Here is a 23,275-nt window from a genome sequence, read left to right on the forward strand (position 1 = left end):
CACACACACACACACACACACACACACACACACACACACATTGTGTTTGGCAAGGATGGATGTTTTGTTCCCCTGCTCAGTAAAGCAAACGTTAACTATTTTTCTTATGTATAAGGAGGTGTTAGGTTACATAGCTCAAAGGGTGTGGAGTCTTCCTGTATCCTGACAAGACAGAACATGTTAAGTGTGTGTGTGTGATGACGTAGAAGCTGCTGAATCTGGTTTGGCAGGATTTCTGAGGGAAGGGCGAGAGAGGAGACAGACAGAGAGGAAAAGCAGTGGAATGGTTTAACTTGAGTTTCCCTAAACGTTAAGCTTTTTAACTCAACTGTGGTATATTATTCTTCTCCAGCTGGTGTCCACCTATTGGGTTTTGGATTGTATCAACGTTTCAGCACTAGGTAAGGTTATTTTTGTTGGATTTCCATACAGTTTGTATCACATGTTACCGTAAACAAAGGATAGCCAGCAGTGTTTAAGTTGACCACAGACTGTTACAGTTACAGTTCCTTGTTTACCCTAAAATACCATGACACAAGTTGGTATTTATGCCTATATGTAGAAAAACCCTTAGGTTAATTCCAGTTAAAAAAGGCAAAGGCAGGAATGTTTCCTTTTGCTATGACTAAGACACAAAGTGTAGCCAGATGTTGAGCAATCAGTGAAAAGAAAATGAGTGTTTTCCTCTAAAGCGTAGATTCAGCACACAGGCAAAGGCGTTATGGAATGAAGCCCTCTTTATATTTAAACATTTATACACACACTGATGACCATGTTAGTCTAGTTGTCTCCGTTTTAGTAAAACACTTTCAATTTCTCTTTTAATGTTACATTTAATACCTTCCTAAATTAAAACAATTCCTCTGTTTACGATATAAGAAACATCTTTTCAACATATTTTTCATCAATATTTGATATTTTAGAACAGCCGAACGTAATCGGCAAAGGGTAGGAAGACGGGTAGAACTTACTGGGAAATATGTTACATTTAATTAAAGGCTCATATCACCATAAGCCTCATAGCTGCAATAAATACTATTGTATATAACATTAATGACTTAACTAAGATAGGATAAGACAAAGGTAAGACATATTGCCGTGTTGGCTACCTAATGCTACGTGGTGTGATGTCTTTGTTAGCTTCTCATGTCGCGAGTTCGGATCGGTCAGTAATGATACCAATACCTGTCGAATCTGTGCAATCTCAGCTTGCTAATTGATATCTTGTTTGTGCAGATACGATAAGTAATAAGGGTATTTTAACGTGAGTTCTGTGCTAAGTGTGTTAGCATTTTTTCACTCAGGGCTAATTCAGAGCCTTTGTTATTACCCTTATGTTTCGTTTTGCTAAAAATGGTTAATATTGTCTGATAGCTGAGTGGGTATGAGTGGGTATGACACATTAATAGGTTTTTAAATGATAAGAAGCCCGGCTCAGACGCTGTTTCTTGCAGATGTTGCGATTTTTCCCCCGCCCGCGGAGGAATGGGGCATAACAGGTTAAGCAGCAACAGGAATAAGGTTGAAACAGGATAGCACAGGTAAGAGTTCACACAAGGGTTCATAGATATAATAACAAAAACACATTTAAATACCTGTCTATAATTAAATATCAACAATATAATTAAGTGGAGTAAGTTAATCCAGATTTTAAAGTGTTAACATGGAGCAGTCCTGAGTGATGAGCCTCTCCTGTTTTGTGAAATCTAAATATTTTACTCGTTGTAAACAGTGCGCGATCCTTCACTGCTTCGTAAACTATACAGACCTAATGATGATGTTACCGATCACATAGGGATATCATTTCTCTTTATGACCAGTAATGTGATTGGACTTTAAGTAAGATGATTGTGTGAATGACACACTAGTTTTTATTTACATTGCTCATTTTCAGGTTCATATTAGTATTTAGTGTCTCTACTGTGACTTGTCTCCATGCTTTAATGTTCAAAAAGCTCTATTTTTCTCATACTGCCTGCATGTGCTGCAGCACCTCTTTTCACCCTCTGTCTGAAACGAGAGCCGAGTCTGCTCTGATTGGTTAGCTGGCCGGCTCTGTTGTGATTGGTCAACCATTTAGAGATTTCCCACCCCTTAGCACGTACACTGTGTTGTAGCACTAGCCAATAGAAGCATGAGTGTTACATAGTGATATCACTATGATCTGTAAGTAAACAAAGGAGTCCAATGGAGGCGCACAAAAACAACAGGGATTTTAGCCTTTAATTAATGAACCAATATAGCACAATAGGGCCTCTTTATTATATTGTACAAGATTAACAATCTCTACAATGCTAGCCACACGTGCAGTTGGAAACAATGAGATTTAAATGTCAAACAGAGCTCTGATTGAGTACATAGATTTTGTTTGCAGAGAAAAGTACACATTTGATAAACACACTCACACACAAACATACACACTAAAACACACACTTAGAGCTCAGTATCTAGTAACATTAACTCTAAGACACACGCACCAGGGGGTTCATGATTTAAGTTATATTTATACAGACTAATGACACTGTTTCATTCATGAACCTCATTACTTTAGCACACACGCCATTGTTCCCTATGTGTTCATTCAGCAGCAGCAGTGAGCAGACACTAAACACACACAGCTGAATTAACAGTATCCAGGATAGAATACCAAATTACTCTTTGGTTTTAAATAAACCAAGCACACAAATGTGCAGCCACACGGCTTCAAATTATGGTGGAATTAAAATTGCGAAGATGTTTTTTGTCAAATGTAAAAAATTATACACTAACTTAAAAATGCTGTTGGGCCAGCTACAACAAAGGCTATTGAGGTTGCCCCGTGATACAATTATAAGGTCGTTTTCAAAAGCAATTACTACTGGAAGTATCGTTACCTTACACAAATGACACCAAAAAACTTTAGACATCATGTCATTTCACAGAGCTTTAGCAATTTGATTTGTTACAATAATAGCCTTTTCCTCAGCAGGGGGAGGGGGGGGGGGGGGGGGGGGGGGTGGGGGGTGCTAGTGACTTATCCGACCGGCCCACATCGTCCGACCGGCCCACTTCAGTACCGGTCAGTCCGCCCCTGATTAGCAATGTACGATTAAGCATGAAATGTAAAGCTACAATGTTTAAGGTAGAAGGTGAGCAGCGGACTCTTTCTTATAGGAAGGGTGTTTGTGTAGAAATTGGGTCCTAATTTGTATATACAGTCTAAGGTTTGCCAAGAATTAGATGAGCAAATTGTAACGACTCAAAATCAAGTCAAGTTTTATTTATAAAGCACATTTAAAAACGAGTTTTGCTCGAGCCAAAGTGCTGTACATGTAATAAAAGTACACTACAATAACATAAGAAAAAAAAATGTCAGGATAAAAACGTAGCAATTTGTGCAATAGCAACATCTGATTTAGCATTAAAAGTAAAGCATCAAGTATTACAGCAGATGGGGAGCAGTGGCATTTTAATTTTTTTAAAGAAAGTGTGTTTGTTAGAAATGTGGTGGTAAATCTGAGTCCAACAAGTCCTCCAACTCATACGACCAAATAGGTTGATTGTTCAGCAGCTTATTACGACCTATAGTCACTTTTTAAAGTTTAGCACCTCTAGTGGTCGTGTAAGAAACAACCATTTGCGGCATATGGGCTGATGCTCCCGTTGATTGCAAACAATCCGGAGGGTCGTATATTCACAAATAACCCTCTCTGGAAAATCCTAAATTGTGGAATAGTTTGGCCATTAAAATGCTTTTTGATTAAATTTATAGCGAGAAATGTATATTGTACTTTTAAAATCCACGTCCAGTGGATGTGTAGGATCTATAGTTTGATAGATATTACGAAGATGATTTGAGGTCTCGCCAGGAGAACGTGTAACGGCAGCGTCCATGTAAAGTTAGCGTCAACCCTCACGGGGTGAAAACAGTATTTCCGGTCTCGAAGTTTTCATAATAAAACCGTATTCCCCCCACTGTCAAATTATTTTAAAGCTATATCTGCAGTACTCATCCACTAAACACATCAGTTTATCCTTGTTAATTACACGACATTAATTGGTTTAAATTGTGTACAATGCTTTTGTGTTTTTCCCATAGGTTTTTCTCTTTCGATTCTGAGAGACACATTTCTTTTTTCAAAGGTTTTGATAGGCTAAAACATCTACCTACCAATAATCCTCAGCTACTGTTCAAGCTTGGTGATTGGATGTTTTAGCCGCAATGCACGGATATGGTGTTTATGTGATATGAAATCCGAAAACATTTAAAAAAAAAATTAAAAATACTTTATTCCGAGTATGCTTGCTTTTATCTTTGGAAGTCATCACATAACGGCATTGTAATACACTGTTCGGCTGCATTAAATATTACACATCTGCCGTAGTTCTCTATTTATAGAGCCCTGATTAGAAGACCTTTTGACAAACTGGAAGAAATGCCTTCTCTTCACACAATACGTCTCCTTGCAGTATCAATAGTAATTCGGCTGACTTTTATATTTGATCCAATTGGTAGATAGGTTATATTTACACCATAACGGTGCACAGCTGATAGAAAGGGACTTTTTTTTTTTAAAAGATATTACTGATTTTCTTTGAATTAAATAATGTAAATACTGAGTTGAGAGAATAGTCAGGGGTTTTGGGTGATGGGAGACACATCTAGGGAATCAGAATTTCAATAGCTTACCATTAAATGACGGATATACCTCAGATATTAAAGGTGGGGTAGGTAATTTTGGAGAAACCAGCTCCAGTGCGCTAGAATTTGAAAATACACAGCCGGAAAAAATCTGCCACTTCCTTACAGAGCCCCTCCTCCAACACACATGAACGCGCACATGACCAATGAGGGCACGAGATAAGTTTGTGCACAGATGGAAGGCTGACAGGCAGGTAGGCCATCCAGTTATTTTAGCCGGGCCGGCTAAAATGATTGGTCGTGCTTTTTACAGTACTACGGCTTCCACAGATGACATTTTTTTATGGATCTTTTGTCAAAGCACTTAAGATATTCATTGCTATCGGGATGTTAAGAGTATTCCATGGAATATAACAAAAAGTGTATCTCGAGCCGGTTTCTCAAACTTACCTACCCTACCTTTAATGTGTAGAACTACAATATGTGAAATAATATAGCAATATCCTGTAAAATTATGTGAAAACATGAATAAAACTACACATCTTCAGATGTTATACATACATAAGTGTCCTACACTAATAATACACAATTATTATGGCATTGTATGCTGTGTGTTATTTGTAACATCTTCATAAAGTATAATTTATTGTGTTAACACTGTAAATTTGACAGTTTTTTAACCCGCACCGCCTAGTGGTTAAAGCACGTTATTGATTTTTTTTATTGAATATGTTATATTTGATGAAAACATTTAAATATTAAGTGTAGCCTACATACAAAATAAGGGGAAAGTAGAAGGTCAATGATAGAAATATAGAATAGAAAATATCAAGAAGATACTGTAGTGATCTCTACAATAAAACAGTTTAGTGCAGGACGTCCAAAGATATTAATAGGAGGATGTGCAAAACACTACTCAGCCTCCCCGGGAAAGTTTACTCTAAGGTACTCGAAAGGAGGGTCAGGCCGATTGTCGAACCTCAGATTAAGGAGGAACAATGCGGATTCCGTCCTGGTCGTGGAACGACGGATCAGCTTTTTACTCTCGCAAGGATCCTGGAGGGGGCCTGGGAGTATGCTTATCTGGTCTACATGTGTTTTGTAGACTTGGAGAAGGCGTATGACCGGGTTCCAAGGGAGTTACTGTGGGAGGTGCTGCAGGAGTATGGGGTGAGGGGTCTCTACTCAGGGCCATCCAATCTCTGTACTCCCAAAGCGAGAGCTGTGTCCGGGTCCTCGGCAGTAAGTCGGACCCATTTCCGGTGAGGGTTGGCCTCCGCCAGGGCTGCGCTTTGTCACCGATCCTGTTTGTAATATACATGGATAGGATTTTGAGGCGTAGCCGTGGGGGAGGGGGTCTGCAGTTCGGTGGACTAAGGATTGCACCACTGCTTTTTGCAGATGATGTGGTTCTAATGGCTTCATTGGTCTGCGACCTTCAGCACTCACTGGATCGGTTCGCAACCGAGTGTGAAGCGGCTGGGATGAGGATCAGCACCTCCAAATCTGAGGCCATGGTTCTCAGCAGGAAACCGATGGACTGTCCACTCCAAGTAGGGAATGAGTCCTTACTACAAGCGGCCGAGATGGGTTTTCTCCGCAGGGTGGCTGGTGCCTCCCTTAGGGATAAGGTGAGAAGTTCGGTCATCCGGGAGGGACTCAGAGTTGAACCGCTCCTCCTTCGCGTCGAAAGGAGCCATTTGAGGTGGTTCGGGCACCTAGTAAGGATGCCACCTGGGCGCCTCCCTAGGGAGGTGTTCCAGGCACGTCCAGCTAGGAAGAGACCGAGGGGTAGACCTAGGACCAGGTGGAGGGATTATATATTTTCGCTGGCCTGGGAGCACCTTGGGATCCCCCAGTCCCAAGGCGCTGGGGGATCAACCATCACTGGTTGATGTGGCCAGGGAAAAGAACGTTTGGGGCTCTCTGCTGGAACTGCTACCCCCGCGACCCGACCACGGATAAGCGGGAGAAGATGGATGGATGGATGTGCAAAACAGACAAACTAATAAGGCTTTATTTAAACATTAAAGAATACTTTAAGTTAAGGTCTTCTTTTGAATAAGAAAAAAACTTTGGGGGTATCAACAGATACATATTAAGTCTGACAAAGTACTTAACGTCTAATATATTGCATAGTTTATTTTGGCACTTGACAATCACCTTCCCTGAATTTGACTCAGGTGTAACTAAAGTCTGATTTAAGGGTTGTATATATTTCACATCATTAATCAGAATCAAAGTAACTAAAATAAATAGTGGAGTACAAATACCAGGTTAACCTCTGAATTGTAGTGGAGTAGAACAAAGTAGTACATGCTGCTGTAACAAAAACATTTCCCAACTTGGGATCAATAAAGTATATCTTATCTTATCTTATTTTATCTTAAGATGATCGATGGCTACTGCCATATTTGCAAAATGTGCCTCTGAACCTTGACAAGTGCATGTTTCAGGCTTATCAATTAACAACAGGAGGGGTCACAGACATAAGACCAGCTGTTAAATAAAGCTCTTCTGACCATAGCTGTCATGTGGGTATATATTAATGCTGCCCATGATGGACACAAGCAATTTTCACCCATTTATTAATCATATGTTTTACATTTGAGTTTTTCCTATCCCCTAAACCTCCAGGGATGTACACAGTTTAATACTGGCAACTTCTAATTATGGGAAATACGAAAACGTCTTTTAAAACTACAATTCCCAGTAGAGACGTGCGAATGTTGTTGCGAAACACACAATAGCTAGCATGTGTAGTTCTGGGGGGGGGACCTGTTCGAGTCCAGTTTTGGATAGTCTGCCGTGGTTTCATTCCATTTCAAAGAGCTGTTAGAAGCTCGGCGTAACCTTGGCGCACTGCCACTCCAACATCCAATCACAGAGCTTGAGGACTAATCACGGGGTTTGTCAAGCAAAGCGGATGTTGTAGTCCCAAACGATAGCCGAGGATTATGGGTAGTGTCGTGTCTTCTGCCATCCTAAACTCCCAAAAAACTATTTGTTTCTCAGAATCGAAGGTTAAAAACACAAAAGCATTGTACACAATTTAAACCAATTAATGTTGTGTAATTAACAAGGATAAACTAATGTTTTTTAGTGGATTAGTACGGCAGATATCACTGTAAAATAATTTGACAGTGAGGGGAATAGTTCCGGTTTTATTATGAAAACTTCGAGACCGGAAATACTGTTTTCACTCCGTGAGGGTTGACTCCAACTTTACATGGAGGCTGCCGTCAATAGAAATGAATAGGGGAAAGACATAGTATATACACATTCTCCTGGCGAGACCTCAAATCATCTTCGTAATATCTATCAAACTATAGATCCTACACATCGACTGGACCTGGATTCTAAAAGTACAATACACTTCTCGCTAGAAATCTAATCAAAAAGCATTTTAATGGCCAAACTATTCTACAATTTGGGATTTTCCAGAGAGGGTTATTTGTGAATATACGACCCTCCGGAGCGTTTGCAATTGCCGCAAATTGTTGTTTCTTACACGACCACTAGAGGTGCTAAACTTTAAAACGTGACTATAGGTCGTAATAAGCTGCTGAACAATCGACCTATTTGGTCATTTTTTGGAGGTGGACAGGCTGATTGAGTCTATGACTGGCCGAGATTAAGATTTAGCAGATTGTCACGACTCGATCAGGGTAAAACGTAGTTTAAGCTAGCTAACGGTTATCTTATTTTAGCACAAATACTTTAATAAGTCTGGAAACAGCTAGGTTAAACCAAAGTAAAAGCATTCAAATGTTGAGGTTTCACTGGCGTTTATGTATGAAAATACTTATACTACTATAATACTATAGTCAAGAGCAATTGACACGTAACCAGTGGATAATACAGTAAGTGTTCCAGGCCAGAATAAAAAGAGCATATTAAAGCTTGGACTGAGCCTACCTGTTTCACTGTGCTTCCAGTGTTTGTGCTAAGCTAACAATAAGAGTATTCCCACAACCTGTTGAACAATTGTGAACTGTCTTGTCTATTGAAAAAGTGTTCGACTTACAAAATGTGCCTGTGGCGTAAACCAAAAAGTGCTGGGTTGTCAAGCTACATTCAAAAGGTAGCAACACTGTCTTGCTGACATCTATATGTCAATAAAAACAGGTGAAACAAAAGAAACCAACAGATGGTCCATTGATATACCCACGAACCACTGAAGCCCGCAAACTAAGACATATCTTTCCCGCCTGAGCATGAATGACTCTTTTTCTACGGCTAATAGTGTTAACAATTCTAAAAATAGTTTGTAATGTACGGTGAAAAAAGCCTGCAGACAGATAAAACTGTTTCTAATGTCACCTCCCTCCTTGCAGATCTATGTGGTTAGCTTGTATGGTAGATAAACAAGTCTGTTCATGTTGTGAGTCAGACATGCCAGTTTTGGGTGCAGCTGCTCTTCATGTAACCTGCATCTGTGAGCTTGGGGGAAGATGTGTCTAAACATAGCAAGACAATAAAAGACTTAGTCAGCATACCAATTAAAAGCACTGATATGTAAGTTGATTACACAAATAATTCAGCCATGTTTTGTCTCTGTTGGAAAAATAACCCTCTTTTCATTGTCCCTCTGTGTTCCAGGTGCAGTGTACAGCAGCAGGGATGAACTGGTCGGGGCTGGAGAGTCTGATCAGTGGAGTCAACAAATACTCCACTGCGTTTGGGAGGATCTGGCTGTCCATGGTGTTTGTGTTCCGTGTGATGGTGTTCGTGGTGGCAGCGCAGAGAGTTTGGGGCGATGAGAACAAAGACTTTGTGTGTAATACTCGGCAGGTGAGATCAACACACGAACAACACTTCTTTATCTTTAAATGATAATCATTTATTGGAGATGTGGTGTCCTTCTAGGAGGCACCTCTTAAATTATGTATTAAGATATGTCTTGGGAAGCTGCTCTTGCTAATTTGATGTGTTAATGAGCTTTGAGGTGTAATGTGAAATCAACATAAGCTCTCGTTTAGTTTTTTAGCTAAAACCTAAATTAACTTTATACCATTGTGGCCTTGGAGATGGAAAGATGTAGGCTTATGCCAAGTAGTGAGACCTTATCATGGAAATTAGTCAGCAATTTAGCACTTCCGGTTACTTTGTTTCGAAGTCAACGTTTTTTTTTAATGTGTTTTTGCCTTAGATGTCTGAAATAAGCTCTGTGGTTAATACAAACTGAAGAGATTTTCACATTTCGTTTTGCGACATAAAATATGACCCACTGGTCAAGCTTTAACATTTCTTAAAAATATTGACTGCAAACAAGTGGCTCAAGAAGAAAAGTAAATGTCATCAGTCACATGAGTCCGCCTTTAACTTATTCATGGTGACATAGTCGTGTGGCCGTGATGTAGTTCATTTATAGCATGACGTTAGCTATTTATGTTACCCAACAACTGGCAATTGCATATAGGCTTCGACTATTGTAAAAGTCGTGTTTTTATGTGGAGATTTTCCTGCTGAAAGAACTATTATAGATGTTTGTTTGCCACAGACCAATTTTCTAATATCCAATGGAAAAATCCCATTTACTTTTGGTCGAGGCAGCCATTTTGATATTAACTTCCGGATCAGCATACAAAAATGCGTCATCACGGCACCACTCTTTAAACAAAATAAATGTTTGAGTCGTATCATAGGAACTGTAAGATCCACTGATGTTTGGAATACTACAGACTTAATCTAAGGATATCATGTCTCGTCAATATATTAGGATCACAGGATATGGTCTTAGCATATACAACACCATGTAACTGGCAGACAATTAGCAATATTTATTAAAGGCAAACCTTATAAATGTAAACTTATTTTCGTCTGTAATTCTTATTGAAATCCCCTTCCAAATACTTTGTATTTATTTGTTGGAATGTTCCTTTTTTTTCCTAAAAAGTGCTGCCGGTATAAATGTATTGTAGCTTTTTACTATTATAAAGTTATTATAACTTTCTGCCAGCAATAGTGGTATTGTTTCACATTCATTCTTTCATGACAGCTCCATTAGCAGTGGTATGAAATAAAAGCCCTAGACCTCATTATAGTCAAAACCAGTAAATGCAAAAAGCTTTAAAAAAAATATATTTTCTTTCCAGCCTGGCTGCACCACCATCTGCTATGACCACATCTTCCCCATCTCCCACATCCGTCTGTGGGCGCTGCAGCTGATTTTCATCACCTGCCCGTCTCTGATGGTGATGGCTCATGTGAAATACCGTGAAGGAAAGGACGCCAAATACGTTGAGCTGCACCACGGCTCTCACCTGTACGCCAACCCTGGAAAAAAGAGAGGGGGGCTGTGGTGGACCTACCTGCTGAGTCTGGTCTTCAAAGCCGGATTTGACGTTGCATTCCTTTACATCCTGTATCGGATATACGATGGATACGACCTGCCCAAGTAATGCTCATATCTTTACTTTCATTATTGCAGAAAAACATGTACAGAACAAACTGATCCGCTGATTTTTTGTTTCGCCTTTAATCGTATCTACTGTTTTCTTTTAGGTTGTCCAAGTGTTCACTGCCACCATGCCCCAACACTGTGGACTGCTTCATCAGTCGGCCAACAGAGAAAAAGATCTTCATGTTGTTCATGGTTGTCTCCAGTGCAGTGTGCATCTTCATGTGTCTCTGCGAGATGGTTTATCTCATCGGCAAGCGCATCTCCAAATTAGTAAGGATCCGCCAAGAGAACCAAAGGCTCCTATTCGCTGAGCAGCACAAGCTCACCAACATGGCGCCCCCCCGGTCCCAGTATCGTAAGACTGACCCAACTCTGTCCGACAGCCAGATGAGTTTAAACAGAAGGGAGAAGATCAGAGAAGGTGGGATCAGTACCACCCTCTAGGACTCGGGGGGTCAATAAACTATGGGTTTGTTTTCAGGACCAAAAGTCACCTGAAAAAGTTGAAAGACTGACTCAAGGGCAGATCCTCTGATCCCGCTGTACATGAAATATTCATGATTGTCCGATATTAGGTTCTACAACACTGACCGTTGTATTTTGTAAGACAAGGACTACTGGTAATTTTATGTTTAGATATTTGATTTCCTCTTTGTACCTGGACATGGTAAATGGACTGCATCTATATGGCGCTTTCCTGACTTTGCCAGCCACAAGGGCTTTTACGTATACAAGTCAGCTTTCACCCATTCACACACTTTGGTCCATGCCATGGGGATAAGTATCTTGCCCAAGGACACATCAACGTGTTGACTGCAGGGGTTGGGGATTTAACCACTAACCTTCCAGTTGGAGGACGACCATCTACCTCCTGCCACCCCATGTCATCAACCTACGGCCGAATATACGAGGACAAACATCCAGGAGCTGGCTTTATAGCACAAATTGAGTCTGGTGTTGTGTGTGAGGGCATTGTTGATCTATTTTTTATCTTGAACCAACAACTTTATATCAATGTAATTTTAATTGTATGGTGTATTGTACATTACAGTACTTGGTATCGTAGCTTTTTTAAATGTGTGAATGCGAAGAAGATTGCCTCCCGTACTCAGTGCGATCATATTTTTTCTACAAAAAAGGACCAAAAGGAACTGATGCCCCACATGAAGAGTGTGTTTACCCATCAAGGTGTGTCTCTTTGCACCATGGGAGATGGTCTAAATCTAGATTTAGATAATGCTAAGAGGATATATTTAACCACCTTGCTGTACAGACTGGACACTTGCAGAGTTGTACAAGGTGATGTGTACTTTTATCTTTGGTTAAATCCTCAGGAACAAAGCAGACTACTTCTGTTCTGAAAAGAGTCAACTGGAATGTCAACATGCTAATTGCCAACCAATTTTGTTAAGGACATGGTTTTTTTACCCATAGAATGCTATATTTAATTGCTTGAAAAATAAAAATGCTGATTGAGCTCAGTGTCATACAATCTTATTTCTATGTTTTCCTCACAGATATATAACGTTTTATTCTGCTCCTTATAACAGTAAGACACACACTAGAAGTGTAATAATTGATAGACATCTAATTTAGCAGCAGATTCAAGTTGTGTGTATCTTTTGGCTCTCTATTTTAATACCCTAAAAATACAGACATTTTGCTCGGTCATAGCAATACATAGTAATACAATTTACAATTATAGTGAGCCAGCATGCACGACGCGTAGAATATTGTGCACATGAATGCAATTATTTAGTTGGAAAGGTCTTCAATCAAAATGTGGATGGAAATAGTGTCGTTGTGTTCTGTTACCACTAGATGGCAGCATTTGAAAGCACTCTCCAAGTTAAACAAACCCTGTCTATAGACTTTTCCGGGTTTTTAATAAGGTGTACCTTTTATTCATTTTCAAGGGACAAACGCAAAGAAGCAGCCACTGTCAACACCTTTTGATGAGTTATCAAGGTAAGAACATGCACAACTAGTCGTGCAGCCCTGTCCTGTATAAAATCACGTGCTGGTGGTTTGGCATTTGTACAGCTGTTCACGTGGACGGCGCATGTAACAAGACCGCAAAACCCACTTTGAATTCCCATGTCATTTTATGCACGCTCTGCATTTTTCCTATTTGCCAGTACTAGTTACCTTAAAATGGATTGTGTTGCTTACCACATAACATGTATGGCTTTAAAGACATACTCTCTGGCATTACATTTAAAAGCTCTTTAGTCAAATTTACTCCGTAATCTTAGTTTTTTAAATCCATATTAGTAATCCCTGATCTGTATCGTGAAATGAAAATATCCGACGAGGATGGTATTCGAACCCACGCGTACAGAGCACAATGGATTAGCAGTCCATCGCCTTAACCACTTTACCAATAAGGTAATCCTTGTAATTTAGAGAGATAATTTATTATGTAGGTAGGAACTGTATGCATCGCTAAGGTTAATTTAAATTGGCTATGCTCAAGTATGTAGACAAGCTAATGTCGAAGTAGTGTATGTGAAATCAACCTCACAATAAGATGTGTGTATATTACAATTATTAATGTCATATTTCAAGATGATTACTTAGATATTACAATATGGTTGGTTGAGCTGGAGTTCATTATTGAGTTTACACGTTAACGTCACAGTCATCTGAAGAACGAACCCAAACCTTGTTGTTTTTATTAATTGCATTACCAAATTGGTATCAAATAAACAGTAAGCATTGGTAACACAACTTCCAAAGTTACAGTAAAATAAAAAGGACCCTGACAATACACAATCCAACATGTTCAACAGAAGAGAATAAGTTATATTGTTTGTACACATGGTACTTTACATCTGTTTGTTTAAAGTGTCCAGGTGATGCAGACAGGCTGGACCAGAGAGTGAGAGACAGAACTGGACTCCTCACAGCAGTGAACTTCAGCACAGGTACAAAGACTCTTTTTTCATACTGTACAAAGAATGAAAAAAGATATTGGTTTAAATAAATGAAGTATTGACTTTAATACACTGATATACTTAAGCAATAGCTCACGACAGGCCGTGGTATATGCTCATTATATCACAACTAAGGGGCGTGGTTCGGCCCGACGTGAAACTGTATACAGTTTTTCTCAGACGCAGAGGGATACTGACTTGTTGTGAAAAGTAACTACAATTCTACCCGTGGTATACGCTCAGTATATCACGGCTAAGAACCAATCAGATTGCTTGATTTGACTTGTCCGTTTTATAAATTCCATCAAACAATACTAAATACCAGCGCCATATAGATAGAAGAGTTACGACAGCGGAAGTCCAAAATGCTTGATCGTCACGTGGTTCAGGGAGTCAATAGTTCCCCGGAAGTTCGTGGCGGGACATATGACTGCACAGTGGCGGCCGGTCCATAGGGGCGCTAGGGGCGCCGCCCCACCTCTTCCCATATTGAAAAATAAATAAATAAATAATAATTAAAATTAAAATAAAAAAAAAAAAATATGTTTAAAAAGATATATATGTTTTTATTTTTATTTTTAATGAACAAGGTAAATATTATATAATTGGTATCAGTAAAATGTATAATCTACAATAAAATCTCGTTTAAAATTGTGTTACGATGTCTAAAGTTACTGATAAGTCACATGTTTCCTGCCTGGCCTTGCCCATGCACCTTCTCTCGTCTGGGCGCTAAGAGAGGAGCCTTCAACCAGTGCAGCAGCAGCCACCAGCAGCTGACTGTTGCTATCTGTAACGTGTAAACTATGCCGCGAAAATATAATTTCAGCCAATCAGCGTCGTCAAAGATGACGGTCACCGGGCGCCAATGTCAGCGCCCAGTGCAGTCTGTGAGTAGTTTGGACAGTGACTCGTATCCGGTTGACGCAGTAGTTGATGAGGATGGCTTCGTGTGCAGGTGGAGTCTCCGGACCTCGGTCCCCGCCTAATTCTGTTCAAGAGCTAATCTCCAATCCTTTCGAAAGGAGAAGTTTGGCAGATAAATTGTTGCTTAAAGACCTTGCACCGGACCAACCCGATTTGAATATATCGCAGCAATCTCGTGAAAAAGACAAAATTTATACACGAGGCTTCACAAGTAGCTGGTACACAAGAAAGGCTTGGCTAGCTGGATGCAAACAGGTAAATGCTGTCTTTTGTTTCCCATGCTTGGATATCACTTTATATGTAGAGAGGAGGTTTCCCATGGTTGTTAGAAGTTTATTAATAAGTGGGCATTTATCACAGAAGTGATTGTTCTGTCTCCACGTTTGTTGCATTGTCTGTGATGTATTTTCCAACGGTTATAGCTCCTGTTCTGTCCCAGCAACACTACACGGTTTGCAGCTCCACCACATTTTTGGTTTATCTTCGGTGTCGCTTAAAATCTGCTTCCCATCGGACTAAAACCTCCACGTAATCTGAAGACAGATACTTGAAGTTATTTAAACCTTTTGCAAACTTTATGTTCTTTCTTGCTCTAGCCAGTTACATTGTACATAACACATATATTATCATTATGCTAACTGGTTGTTCGTGTTAGACGATGTAGCTTTTTCATTTCTGAGTTATTGCTATATGTAAATAAGCCTGTTTGTAAATAATCCTCAGAGAAACAAAGAAAAAACACAATTTATGACATTTTGTGCTGTGGTTATTTTTTTTAAATTGCATTTATTCACAGTTCAGTTTGAAATGCTGTAGTGACTTGTATTGAACCACTTAAATATTTATAATTAATGCTACTGAAAAGATGCTATTAATTTTATATCTCACATGCAGTTCACTGTAAAGCTACTTGGTGAAGGTGTTGGTTCATAAAACATGAACAGTTTTAAGAAAGAAAAAAACAGACCAGTTCTGAGAACACAAATTCCTGGTAAAGTAGTAGATGTTCAGGTTGATAAATAATATTTTCCACACTGAAGATTATGGAGGTATTGATCAGTCTTCTCATATTTTTAAGCCTCGATTTCTCCTTTCCCCCCCCCTCTAACATCACCAGAAGTCATCATTTAAGGGGTCATTTCTCGAAAAAATTTTGTTAAACTAATGTCATCTTTATGACTTTCAGAAAGGACAGGAGACCAACAGGTGACTATCAATGGACTAGCAGCAACATGATTATGATGTTAAATGTGTTGTTTTAGGAACATCCATTGTAAATACATGGAATTCAATAAACATTGAATAGCATGTCATGCAGTTTGTCTGTGCCTTTTCCTCCGTGTTGTCCTGGCATATACTCTCCACCTTGGTTTGCTGTGCTGCCTGGGGATGATCCAATCGCTCCGAAAAATGAGTAAGAATCAGAATGTACGGCTTCCCCACTGACACAGAGAGGAGGGAAAAATGGCTGGCTCAAGTCAGCAGGAGCAATTTAACAATCAAAACAGACAGCTGCAACAAAATATGTGAGGTAATCATATTCAAACACTGCATTTGCACTTTTTCACAAAACGAAGACCACACCATTGGGAAGCTTAATGTTTGGTTTAATACAAATAACAGGGAAAGGCTTGAAAAACTCTTGAGAGTTGAGACTCAGGGTGCAGGGTGAGGGTCTCAGTGCAGGTATTCAGGCTCTATTGAATCCCCCTCTGGTTCTTGTGCTGAAAGAGGGAGAAACAGACAGGAGAAAGGGTTATATACACCTATATAGCACACCTATTGGATGGGAAATTGCCTTGGGGAGATAAGGTGTGGTCTTTGTTTCCAACTGAAGTTATGGAACTTTATTATTTGTGAGTTTAACAAAGTATGACAAATGGCATCAGTAATGGATGTGATATGAATTTGAATCTGCCCCTCCACCTGTAACATCACTGCCCCTCCACCTGCCAGCACCCAGCCAACATCCCTGCTCCTCCACCTGTAACATCACTGCCCCTCCACCTGCCATACAGTAGGTTACTAATATACACTAACAAGATTACTTATATAATACAGTGATAGAATACATGTTTAGTATGCGTACTTATATACAACAGTAGTATTAAATGCACCTTGTGTTTTCACTCTCCCTTTGCCATCATTTCAAAATCAGCTGAGCTGCAACATAATACAGACAGGTAATAATCAACAGAATACACTAAAAACACTCACCCATAAGTTACGTTTTTGTTTACTGTTTGGAAGTCTCAAATATACACTCTAAATTAATATCAATAGCGATGTATCACACAAATAGCTCTCTTCCTTATTATTGTGTAACGTTAACTTTATTATACTATCTTGTAGGCCTACTCCAAAATGGAGATCGTAATTTCTCCACCTCCACTCATTACAATCACACGTGCCCCAATGTTATATTTAACTAATATTATATTCCTCCACCCCACAAAAAAATCACGTTTAGAAGCCCTTTTTCTCTAATTCCACAACGTTGGATGAAATAACATTAGGAGAACGGATTAATAGGCTGTTCATGGTTTACGAGGGTAAATACTGCGGCATGGTGATGCTGGACCTACAAAAGGCTTTCGACACTGTCAATCACCCCATTCTGATTGACAAGCTAAAAGCAATTGGTTTTGATAAACTATCGGTGAGCTGGATGCAATCCTACCTGGAGGGGAGAGAACAGATGGTGGAGGTAAACGGTACTCTGTCCCCCCCCCTCCCAGTGAGCTGTGGTGTTCCACAAGGAAGCATATTAGGTCCGTTACTGTTCCTAATTTATGCAAATGACATGTCATCAGCATGTGACTGCAACTTGTTCCTGTTCGCGGACGACTCAGCCCTGCTGGTCTCTGACAGGAGCAGATTGCAGGTTGAAAAAACCCTCAGCTCCGAGCTCGGCAGAATCTGCACCTGGCTCGCCGATAATAAATTATCATTACACCTGGGTAAAACAGAGTCCATTCTCTTCGGTTCGAAACATAATCTCAGCAAATCCGACGACTTCTCAGTTGCAGTGGGTGACATTATTGTCACAAGTAAGAAGGAAATTACATACCTAGGATCTATTCTTGAGGCAAACCTCTCCTGTGACAAAATGGCATCCAATGTAATAAAAAAAGTCAATCAAAGAACTAGATTCCTATACCGGATCTCCTCTCTGGTAAACAAAAACACCCTGAAAACTCTGGCAGGAGCACTCATTCAAGGGTACTATGACTATGCTTGCACGTCATGGTACCATAGCACCTCCAAGGCGCTAAAAATAAAACTTCAAACATCGCAAAATAAACTGGTCAGACTACTGCTTGACCTTTCATCTAGAACCCACCTCACCTCTGCCCACTTTGACAACCTAGGATGGCTTAGAGTAGACGACAGAGTACAGCTACTTGCAATGGGCCTGGTCTACAAGATCCACTACACCTCTATGGTACCCATGTACATGTCAAAATTCTTCCCAAAGGTCAAGGAATACCATGATCATAACACCAGAGGGAGCTCCACAAATCATGTAAAACCCAGATTTGGCACAAAAAAAGGGGAATACACGTTTCGCAATTATGCCACATCAAGGTGGAACGCTCTTCCCACAACTGTAAAGGAAAGTAAAACTATACTTACCTTCAAAACCTCTCTTAAAGAGCACCTTCGGGGGAAAGCATTGCAAAACTGGCCCCGGTAATGGTACAAATCTCAACCTGTCGTACAATGGACAGCTTCCCCCCCCCATCTATGTATATACTCGCATTTTAGACTCTGTTACTAACTGTATATCTGTAGACTTGGTATGTCTTAAATGTCCGGTTAGGATGTATTAGAACGAAATCTAAAATGAAAATTGTAAATAAGCCATCTGTATGTAAAAAACCACCTGTATGTAAATTGTAAATAAGCCATCTGTATGTCAAATATGTCTTATATGTCTTAAATGATATGATGAATTGGAAATGGGGGACCCTGATGTAAACAAGACGAAAGTCTTTCTCTGGTCTGCATCCCCTTAACAATTGTATGTTTTGAGCTGTACTGTACTGTACCCAATATACAAGCTGTTAATAAACTTTTCAATCAATCAATCAATCAACGTGTGTTGCTAACTTTATCCGGTATCCTAGCCTAATCTGTTATCTGTAAACGTTCCCTAAATCAGTAGATTATGGGATAATCCACTAACATCCTTTAATACACATGTTAATTTGACTCAGATGTGCTGATAATATCCGCAATATAAATCTTTAAACGTCTTCTTACCTTTAAAAGTCCATCACGAACGCTGCAACTCTACTGCGCTGCCAGCCACAGATCGTGGAGCCTCTCGAGTCAATAGTCCCCCGGAAGTCAGCGGCAAGCTAACTTCCGGGGAACTATAGAGTGGCGAAGTCACGCCCATCTACTTCCGGTCCATGGGACCTTATTTCGGAAAAATAATGTATTGAAGTCAATGGAGAGAGAAAACGTATCTTTCGATCCCGTTTGAATTGTGCCATGAATTACACATATGATGTTTGTCAATCTTAAAAAATAATTTCCATGTCAAAAAAGTCACAGTTTGTTGTAAAACTGTTGAAATATAATGCTGCGTTCACACCGGACGCGATGCGAATATTCGCTTCGCTCTAATCGTTCCTATCGCATCGCTCTAAACGCTGGAGTTTCACCGCGGCTGCCAGCTGTGTTTACTCGCATCATTCAAACAAGACGTGCTGGCTCGGGAGCTACAACTACAACAAATGAACATATTTTACCGTGATTAAATTGTAATACACGTTTCTAAATGATGCCGAAGTAACAACATACTGATACCGGTTAGTAACAACCATGAATTAATGCTTTGACAAGTCTGCAGACAAGACGGCAGGCAAAACACCTTTTAAAATGCTTGTTTTCTGAATGAAGATCGGGTCGACCAGGCTAAGCTAACGTTGTCTATGCTCATTCCACACTCATAACAACGGCCTACAGACATAAATAAAGCAGCGACTGTATTCACCATGACACAGACAGTCTGTGGTTTGTACTTGTTTAACTTTTGTCCAGTTTCTGAACAGATATGAGGAGCTGTGAGCTATGTGTGCTAACTGCTAACAGCTAACGGCTGATGTTGTGTGGTTGAACGTCAGTGACGGCAGGCTGAGATCCTCACCGCTGATTGGCTTCCGCGAGAACGCGTCACGTGAATTTGACGCTCGAGTTGAAAAAATTGAACTCTCGCGTTTAACGCGGCACCGTTCAATCGCCTCAATCGCGTGATTCGCGCCACGTCCACCGCTTCATGCGCGCAGTCGGAGCGAATTCGCGTCTGTCCGCGTCTCTGCATTGACTTTACATGTAATCGCGCCGCCCCCAAACATCGCATCGCGTCCGGTGTGAAAGCAGCATAAGACTATGAAAAATACGCAACTAGAAAGACTACAAATCCCAGAGTCGCGTAAGTGATGTCACAATTGTTTTCCTCCACTAAGAGATAGCTAAGATCAGCGCCATATAGATATAATCTATCTATATGGCGCTGACTAAGATAAGATAACTTTAACAAGATGCCTGTGTGCTTAGTACCAGGTTGTTATCATACCAGCAATGGGTCTTGCTCGTTCTTTTGCTTCCCGTCTGATGAAAGGACCAGGAGTGGCTTGATCAAGTTAGCTACCTAGCTAGTAGCTAGCACGTTAGTTAGCATTACAGCCTTGTCATTTTTATTAGCCTTAACATGAAGTAACATTAAGTAACCCAAAATGTTAAACAGTAACAGTAGTAGTCATATTTCGTGAACCCTTTGAAGAGTACTGTCACCGGTGTGATCATTCTATAATACACAATTTAAGCCCGGGGGAGAAATGCTAACGCTAACGCTAGCATCGGCGATCTTTTCTACTTCATGCTATCTGCACAAATGGTTGAAATTAAAAAGACCAGGCAGTTCACAGAGAATCAAAGGAAGGCAGGCAGGCAGCTTTGCATGACATTCTTCTGGACGTGTTTCATTGTGGTGATAGTGAGGGTAGTCAATCGTTTTGTTGACAAGACAGTAGTGACGGCCATCTTGGTGACGTGTGTTGTTGACCAGAGATGTAGTTCATTGAGCGTTTCACACAAACAAATGTGTTACTTCACAGTTTTACGACACATTTTATTTTTTTTTTGACTTGCAAAATTATCTTTTAAATTGACAAACATCATATGTGTAATTCGTGGCACAATTCAAACGGGATCGAAAGATAATCTTTCTCTCTCCATTGACTTCAATACATAATTTTTCCGAAATAAGGTCCCATGGAGGTCCACCGGAAGGGGAGGGACTTCGCCACTCTATTGACGGCTCCACGATCCGCCATTGCTGTAAAAAAACTGGTCCATTGGAGTGAACGGAGATGTCGTAACTCTTCTAAATACTAGATCACCTACACATCAGTTAAGTTGAGGGTTTTTTCCATGCAAAAAGTTACATTTAGATGTTAACAAGCAATATGACTGTCAGCTTTCTAATTTAATGTATTAAAGGCAAAGATATTTGACACATAGTGAGAACTGCTACTATTTATCTCTCAATATTGTCTGAAAAAACGTGGTAAAAGTGATTCTTTCAGTGAGACAACATAGCAAGCTTCTACAGTTGTGCTAAGTTTTGATAACAGTTAAATATTATTTTGATAATAAAAAATATTTCAATGTTGATGAATTTCATACTGTTCATTCATAATCTGATTGTCTTTGTAGCTCACTGTTGAAATAAAAAAAAACATACAAAACATATAAAATAATTATATCTCCAGCCCCTAAACACACAAGCACACCTCTTTCATAAATAACATACTTGTTCTGCAATAATATGTTTTATGTTTCCTGTAATTTTTGTTAGGAAAGGACCTGCCTGAAAGACACGACTCAACATTTTCTCCTTCTCTGAGGGTCAAGAAGAACATCCAAGAGGAAAATTAAAAGCTGATGTTATGAGATTTTAAGACCAGTACAGGACATTCACTAAGAAACTACTTTTATTGTGAAAACACAGTCAGCTGATCGAATGCACCTATTTCCACATCTACACTCCATCAGCTGATTATTTCTATTTGCCTCACTTTATGAGCTTCACATCACTTGTGCCTTGTACCGCAGAGTTTGCAACATCACAAATAAATGGGGCCAATCTTCAGTCAGATGTGAATGTGTAATCTAACATTTCAGTAAGAATAATGGACAAAAGGAGTGCAAATACAAATTCAATTTATTGAAATGTGAACCAAAAGTTAATCAAACATGTTTTAAATAAAAAGCACATATGGACAGAAGGTGTAAACCTATTAAATATATAAGTAAACACATTTAGTCGTGCAGTTGGTATCAGCTTTGCCCAGCATGGGCTCCTCCATCAGGCCTGGTCCTCCTCGCAGAGGAAAGACCCTCTCCAAACCAACAGACAGGACGTCCATCACACGGAGGTTTCTCCCTGAAGTCTCTACAGCTCTCTGGATACCACGCTGTCTCAATCTGTCCACAGAGAGGGGAAAAATGAAAATAATAAATGCTTTAGACAATAAGAAATATAAAGTTGACTGTTGAGTTGCTCAGTTTTTTTAGATTGTCAATGCTATTACTGTATAACTAATATCTCAGGTTAAGAGGCACATTCAAGTAAAGATTGGTCTTTAAATACATTTTGTCTTTTGAATAGTTTGTCTAAAGTCAAGGATCTAGAACTGGTACTTATTTTGTATTTGTATTTATTTATAGAAGGACCATGCATACAAAAACATTGATCTCAGCTAAGAGAAGAGATGCAATATGCCAGATTATAGCTAATAGCTCATTTCCATCTGTGGTCCTTATAGTTGTAATGATACAGTCTGGTTATTATGCTGTTTGGAGGAGGCCTCACAGGTAAGAGCACTAACTAGCTACCATCACATGTACCTTAGCTTGACTTAAATGTATTAAACGTATAACTAAGTGATATCAAAATATAAATAACTAATTTCATGCAAACATTAATATTTGCTTAATTCCAGTGTTGAATTTAGCACATTGCATACAAACGTTAAGGGATTTTAAGATTCTGAAGTATTATGCTAAAAACTCAATAACTCAATAATTGCTGAATAGTTTCATGTCCGCTTACCTTAGAAACGTAAAATGCGACGGCAGTGTAGTGTGCAGATGGGGAGCATGTTAGCTTAGCTTGGTAGCTTCAGCTAGCTCTGGAACTTCCAGCTCAGTGGCAGGAGGTCACACAAAGAGTTCAACTTTGAACTATGTGTAATCAATAATATCTTCCGCTATGTCGGTTGTACGTCCCTTCTATGCTACAATAATTATGACCGGTTTACTATAAATGTCAGACAGATATAAAACGTTACAGCGTTAGCATGAGCTAAC

General features: G+C 39.7%; 1 protein-coding gene across 2 annotated transcripts; it reads left to right on the plus strand.

Annotated features, from left to right (window-relative positions):
• The first annotated feature begins 212 nt into the window (after positions 1-212).
• cx28.6 (connexin 28.6) lies at positions 213-12,504 on the plus strand. 2 transcript variants are annotated; one of them, XM_034135296.1, is made up of 5 exons: positions 213-401; positions 1,455-1,541; positions 9,224-9,415; positions 10,720-11,021; positions 11,129-12,504. In XM_034135296.1, exons 3-5 carry the CDS (start codon positions 9,245-9,247, stop codon positions 11,469-11,471), a joined length of 816 nt encoding a protein of 271 aa, XP_033991187.1. In that variant the 5' UTR covers positions 213-401; positions 1,455-1,541; positions 9,224-9,244; the 3' UTR covers positions 11,472-12,504. The 2 variants fall into 2 exon arrangements, with proteins under 2 accessions (XP_033991187.1, XP_033991186.1); XM_034135295.1 differs by lacking the exon at positions 1,455-1,541 and having other exon boundaries at positions 217-401.
• The last annotated feature ends 10,771 nt before the right edge of the window (positions 12,505-23,275 follow it).

This window comes from Trematomus bernacchii, unplaced genomic scaffold (assembly GCF_902827165.1).
Source record: "Trematomus bernacchii unplaced genomic scaffold, fTreBer1.1, whole genome shotgun sequence".
Classification (NCBI taxonomy): domain Eukaryota; kingdom Metazoa; phylum Chordata; class Actinopteri; order Perciformes; family Nototheniidae; genus Trematomus; species Trematomus bernacchii.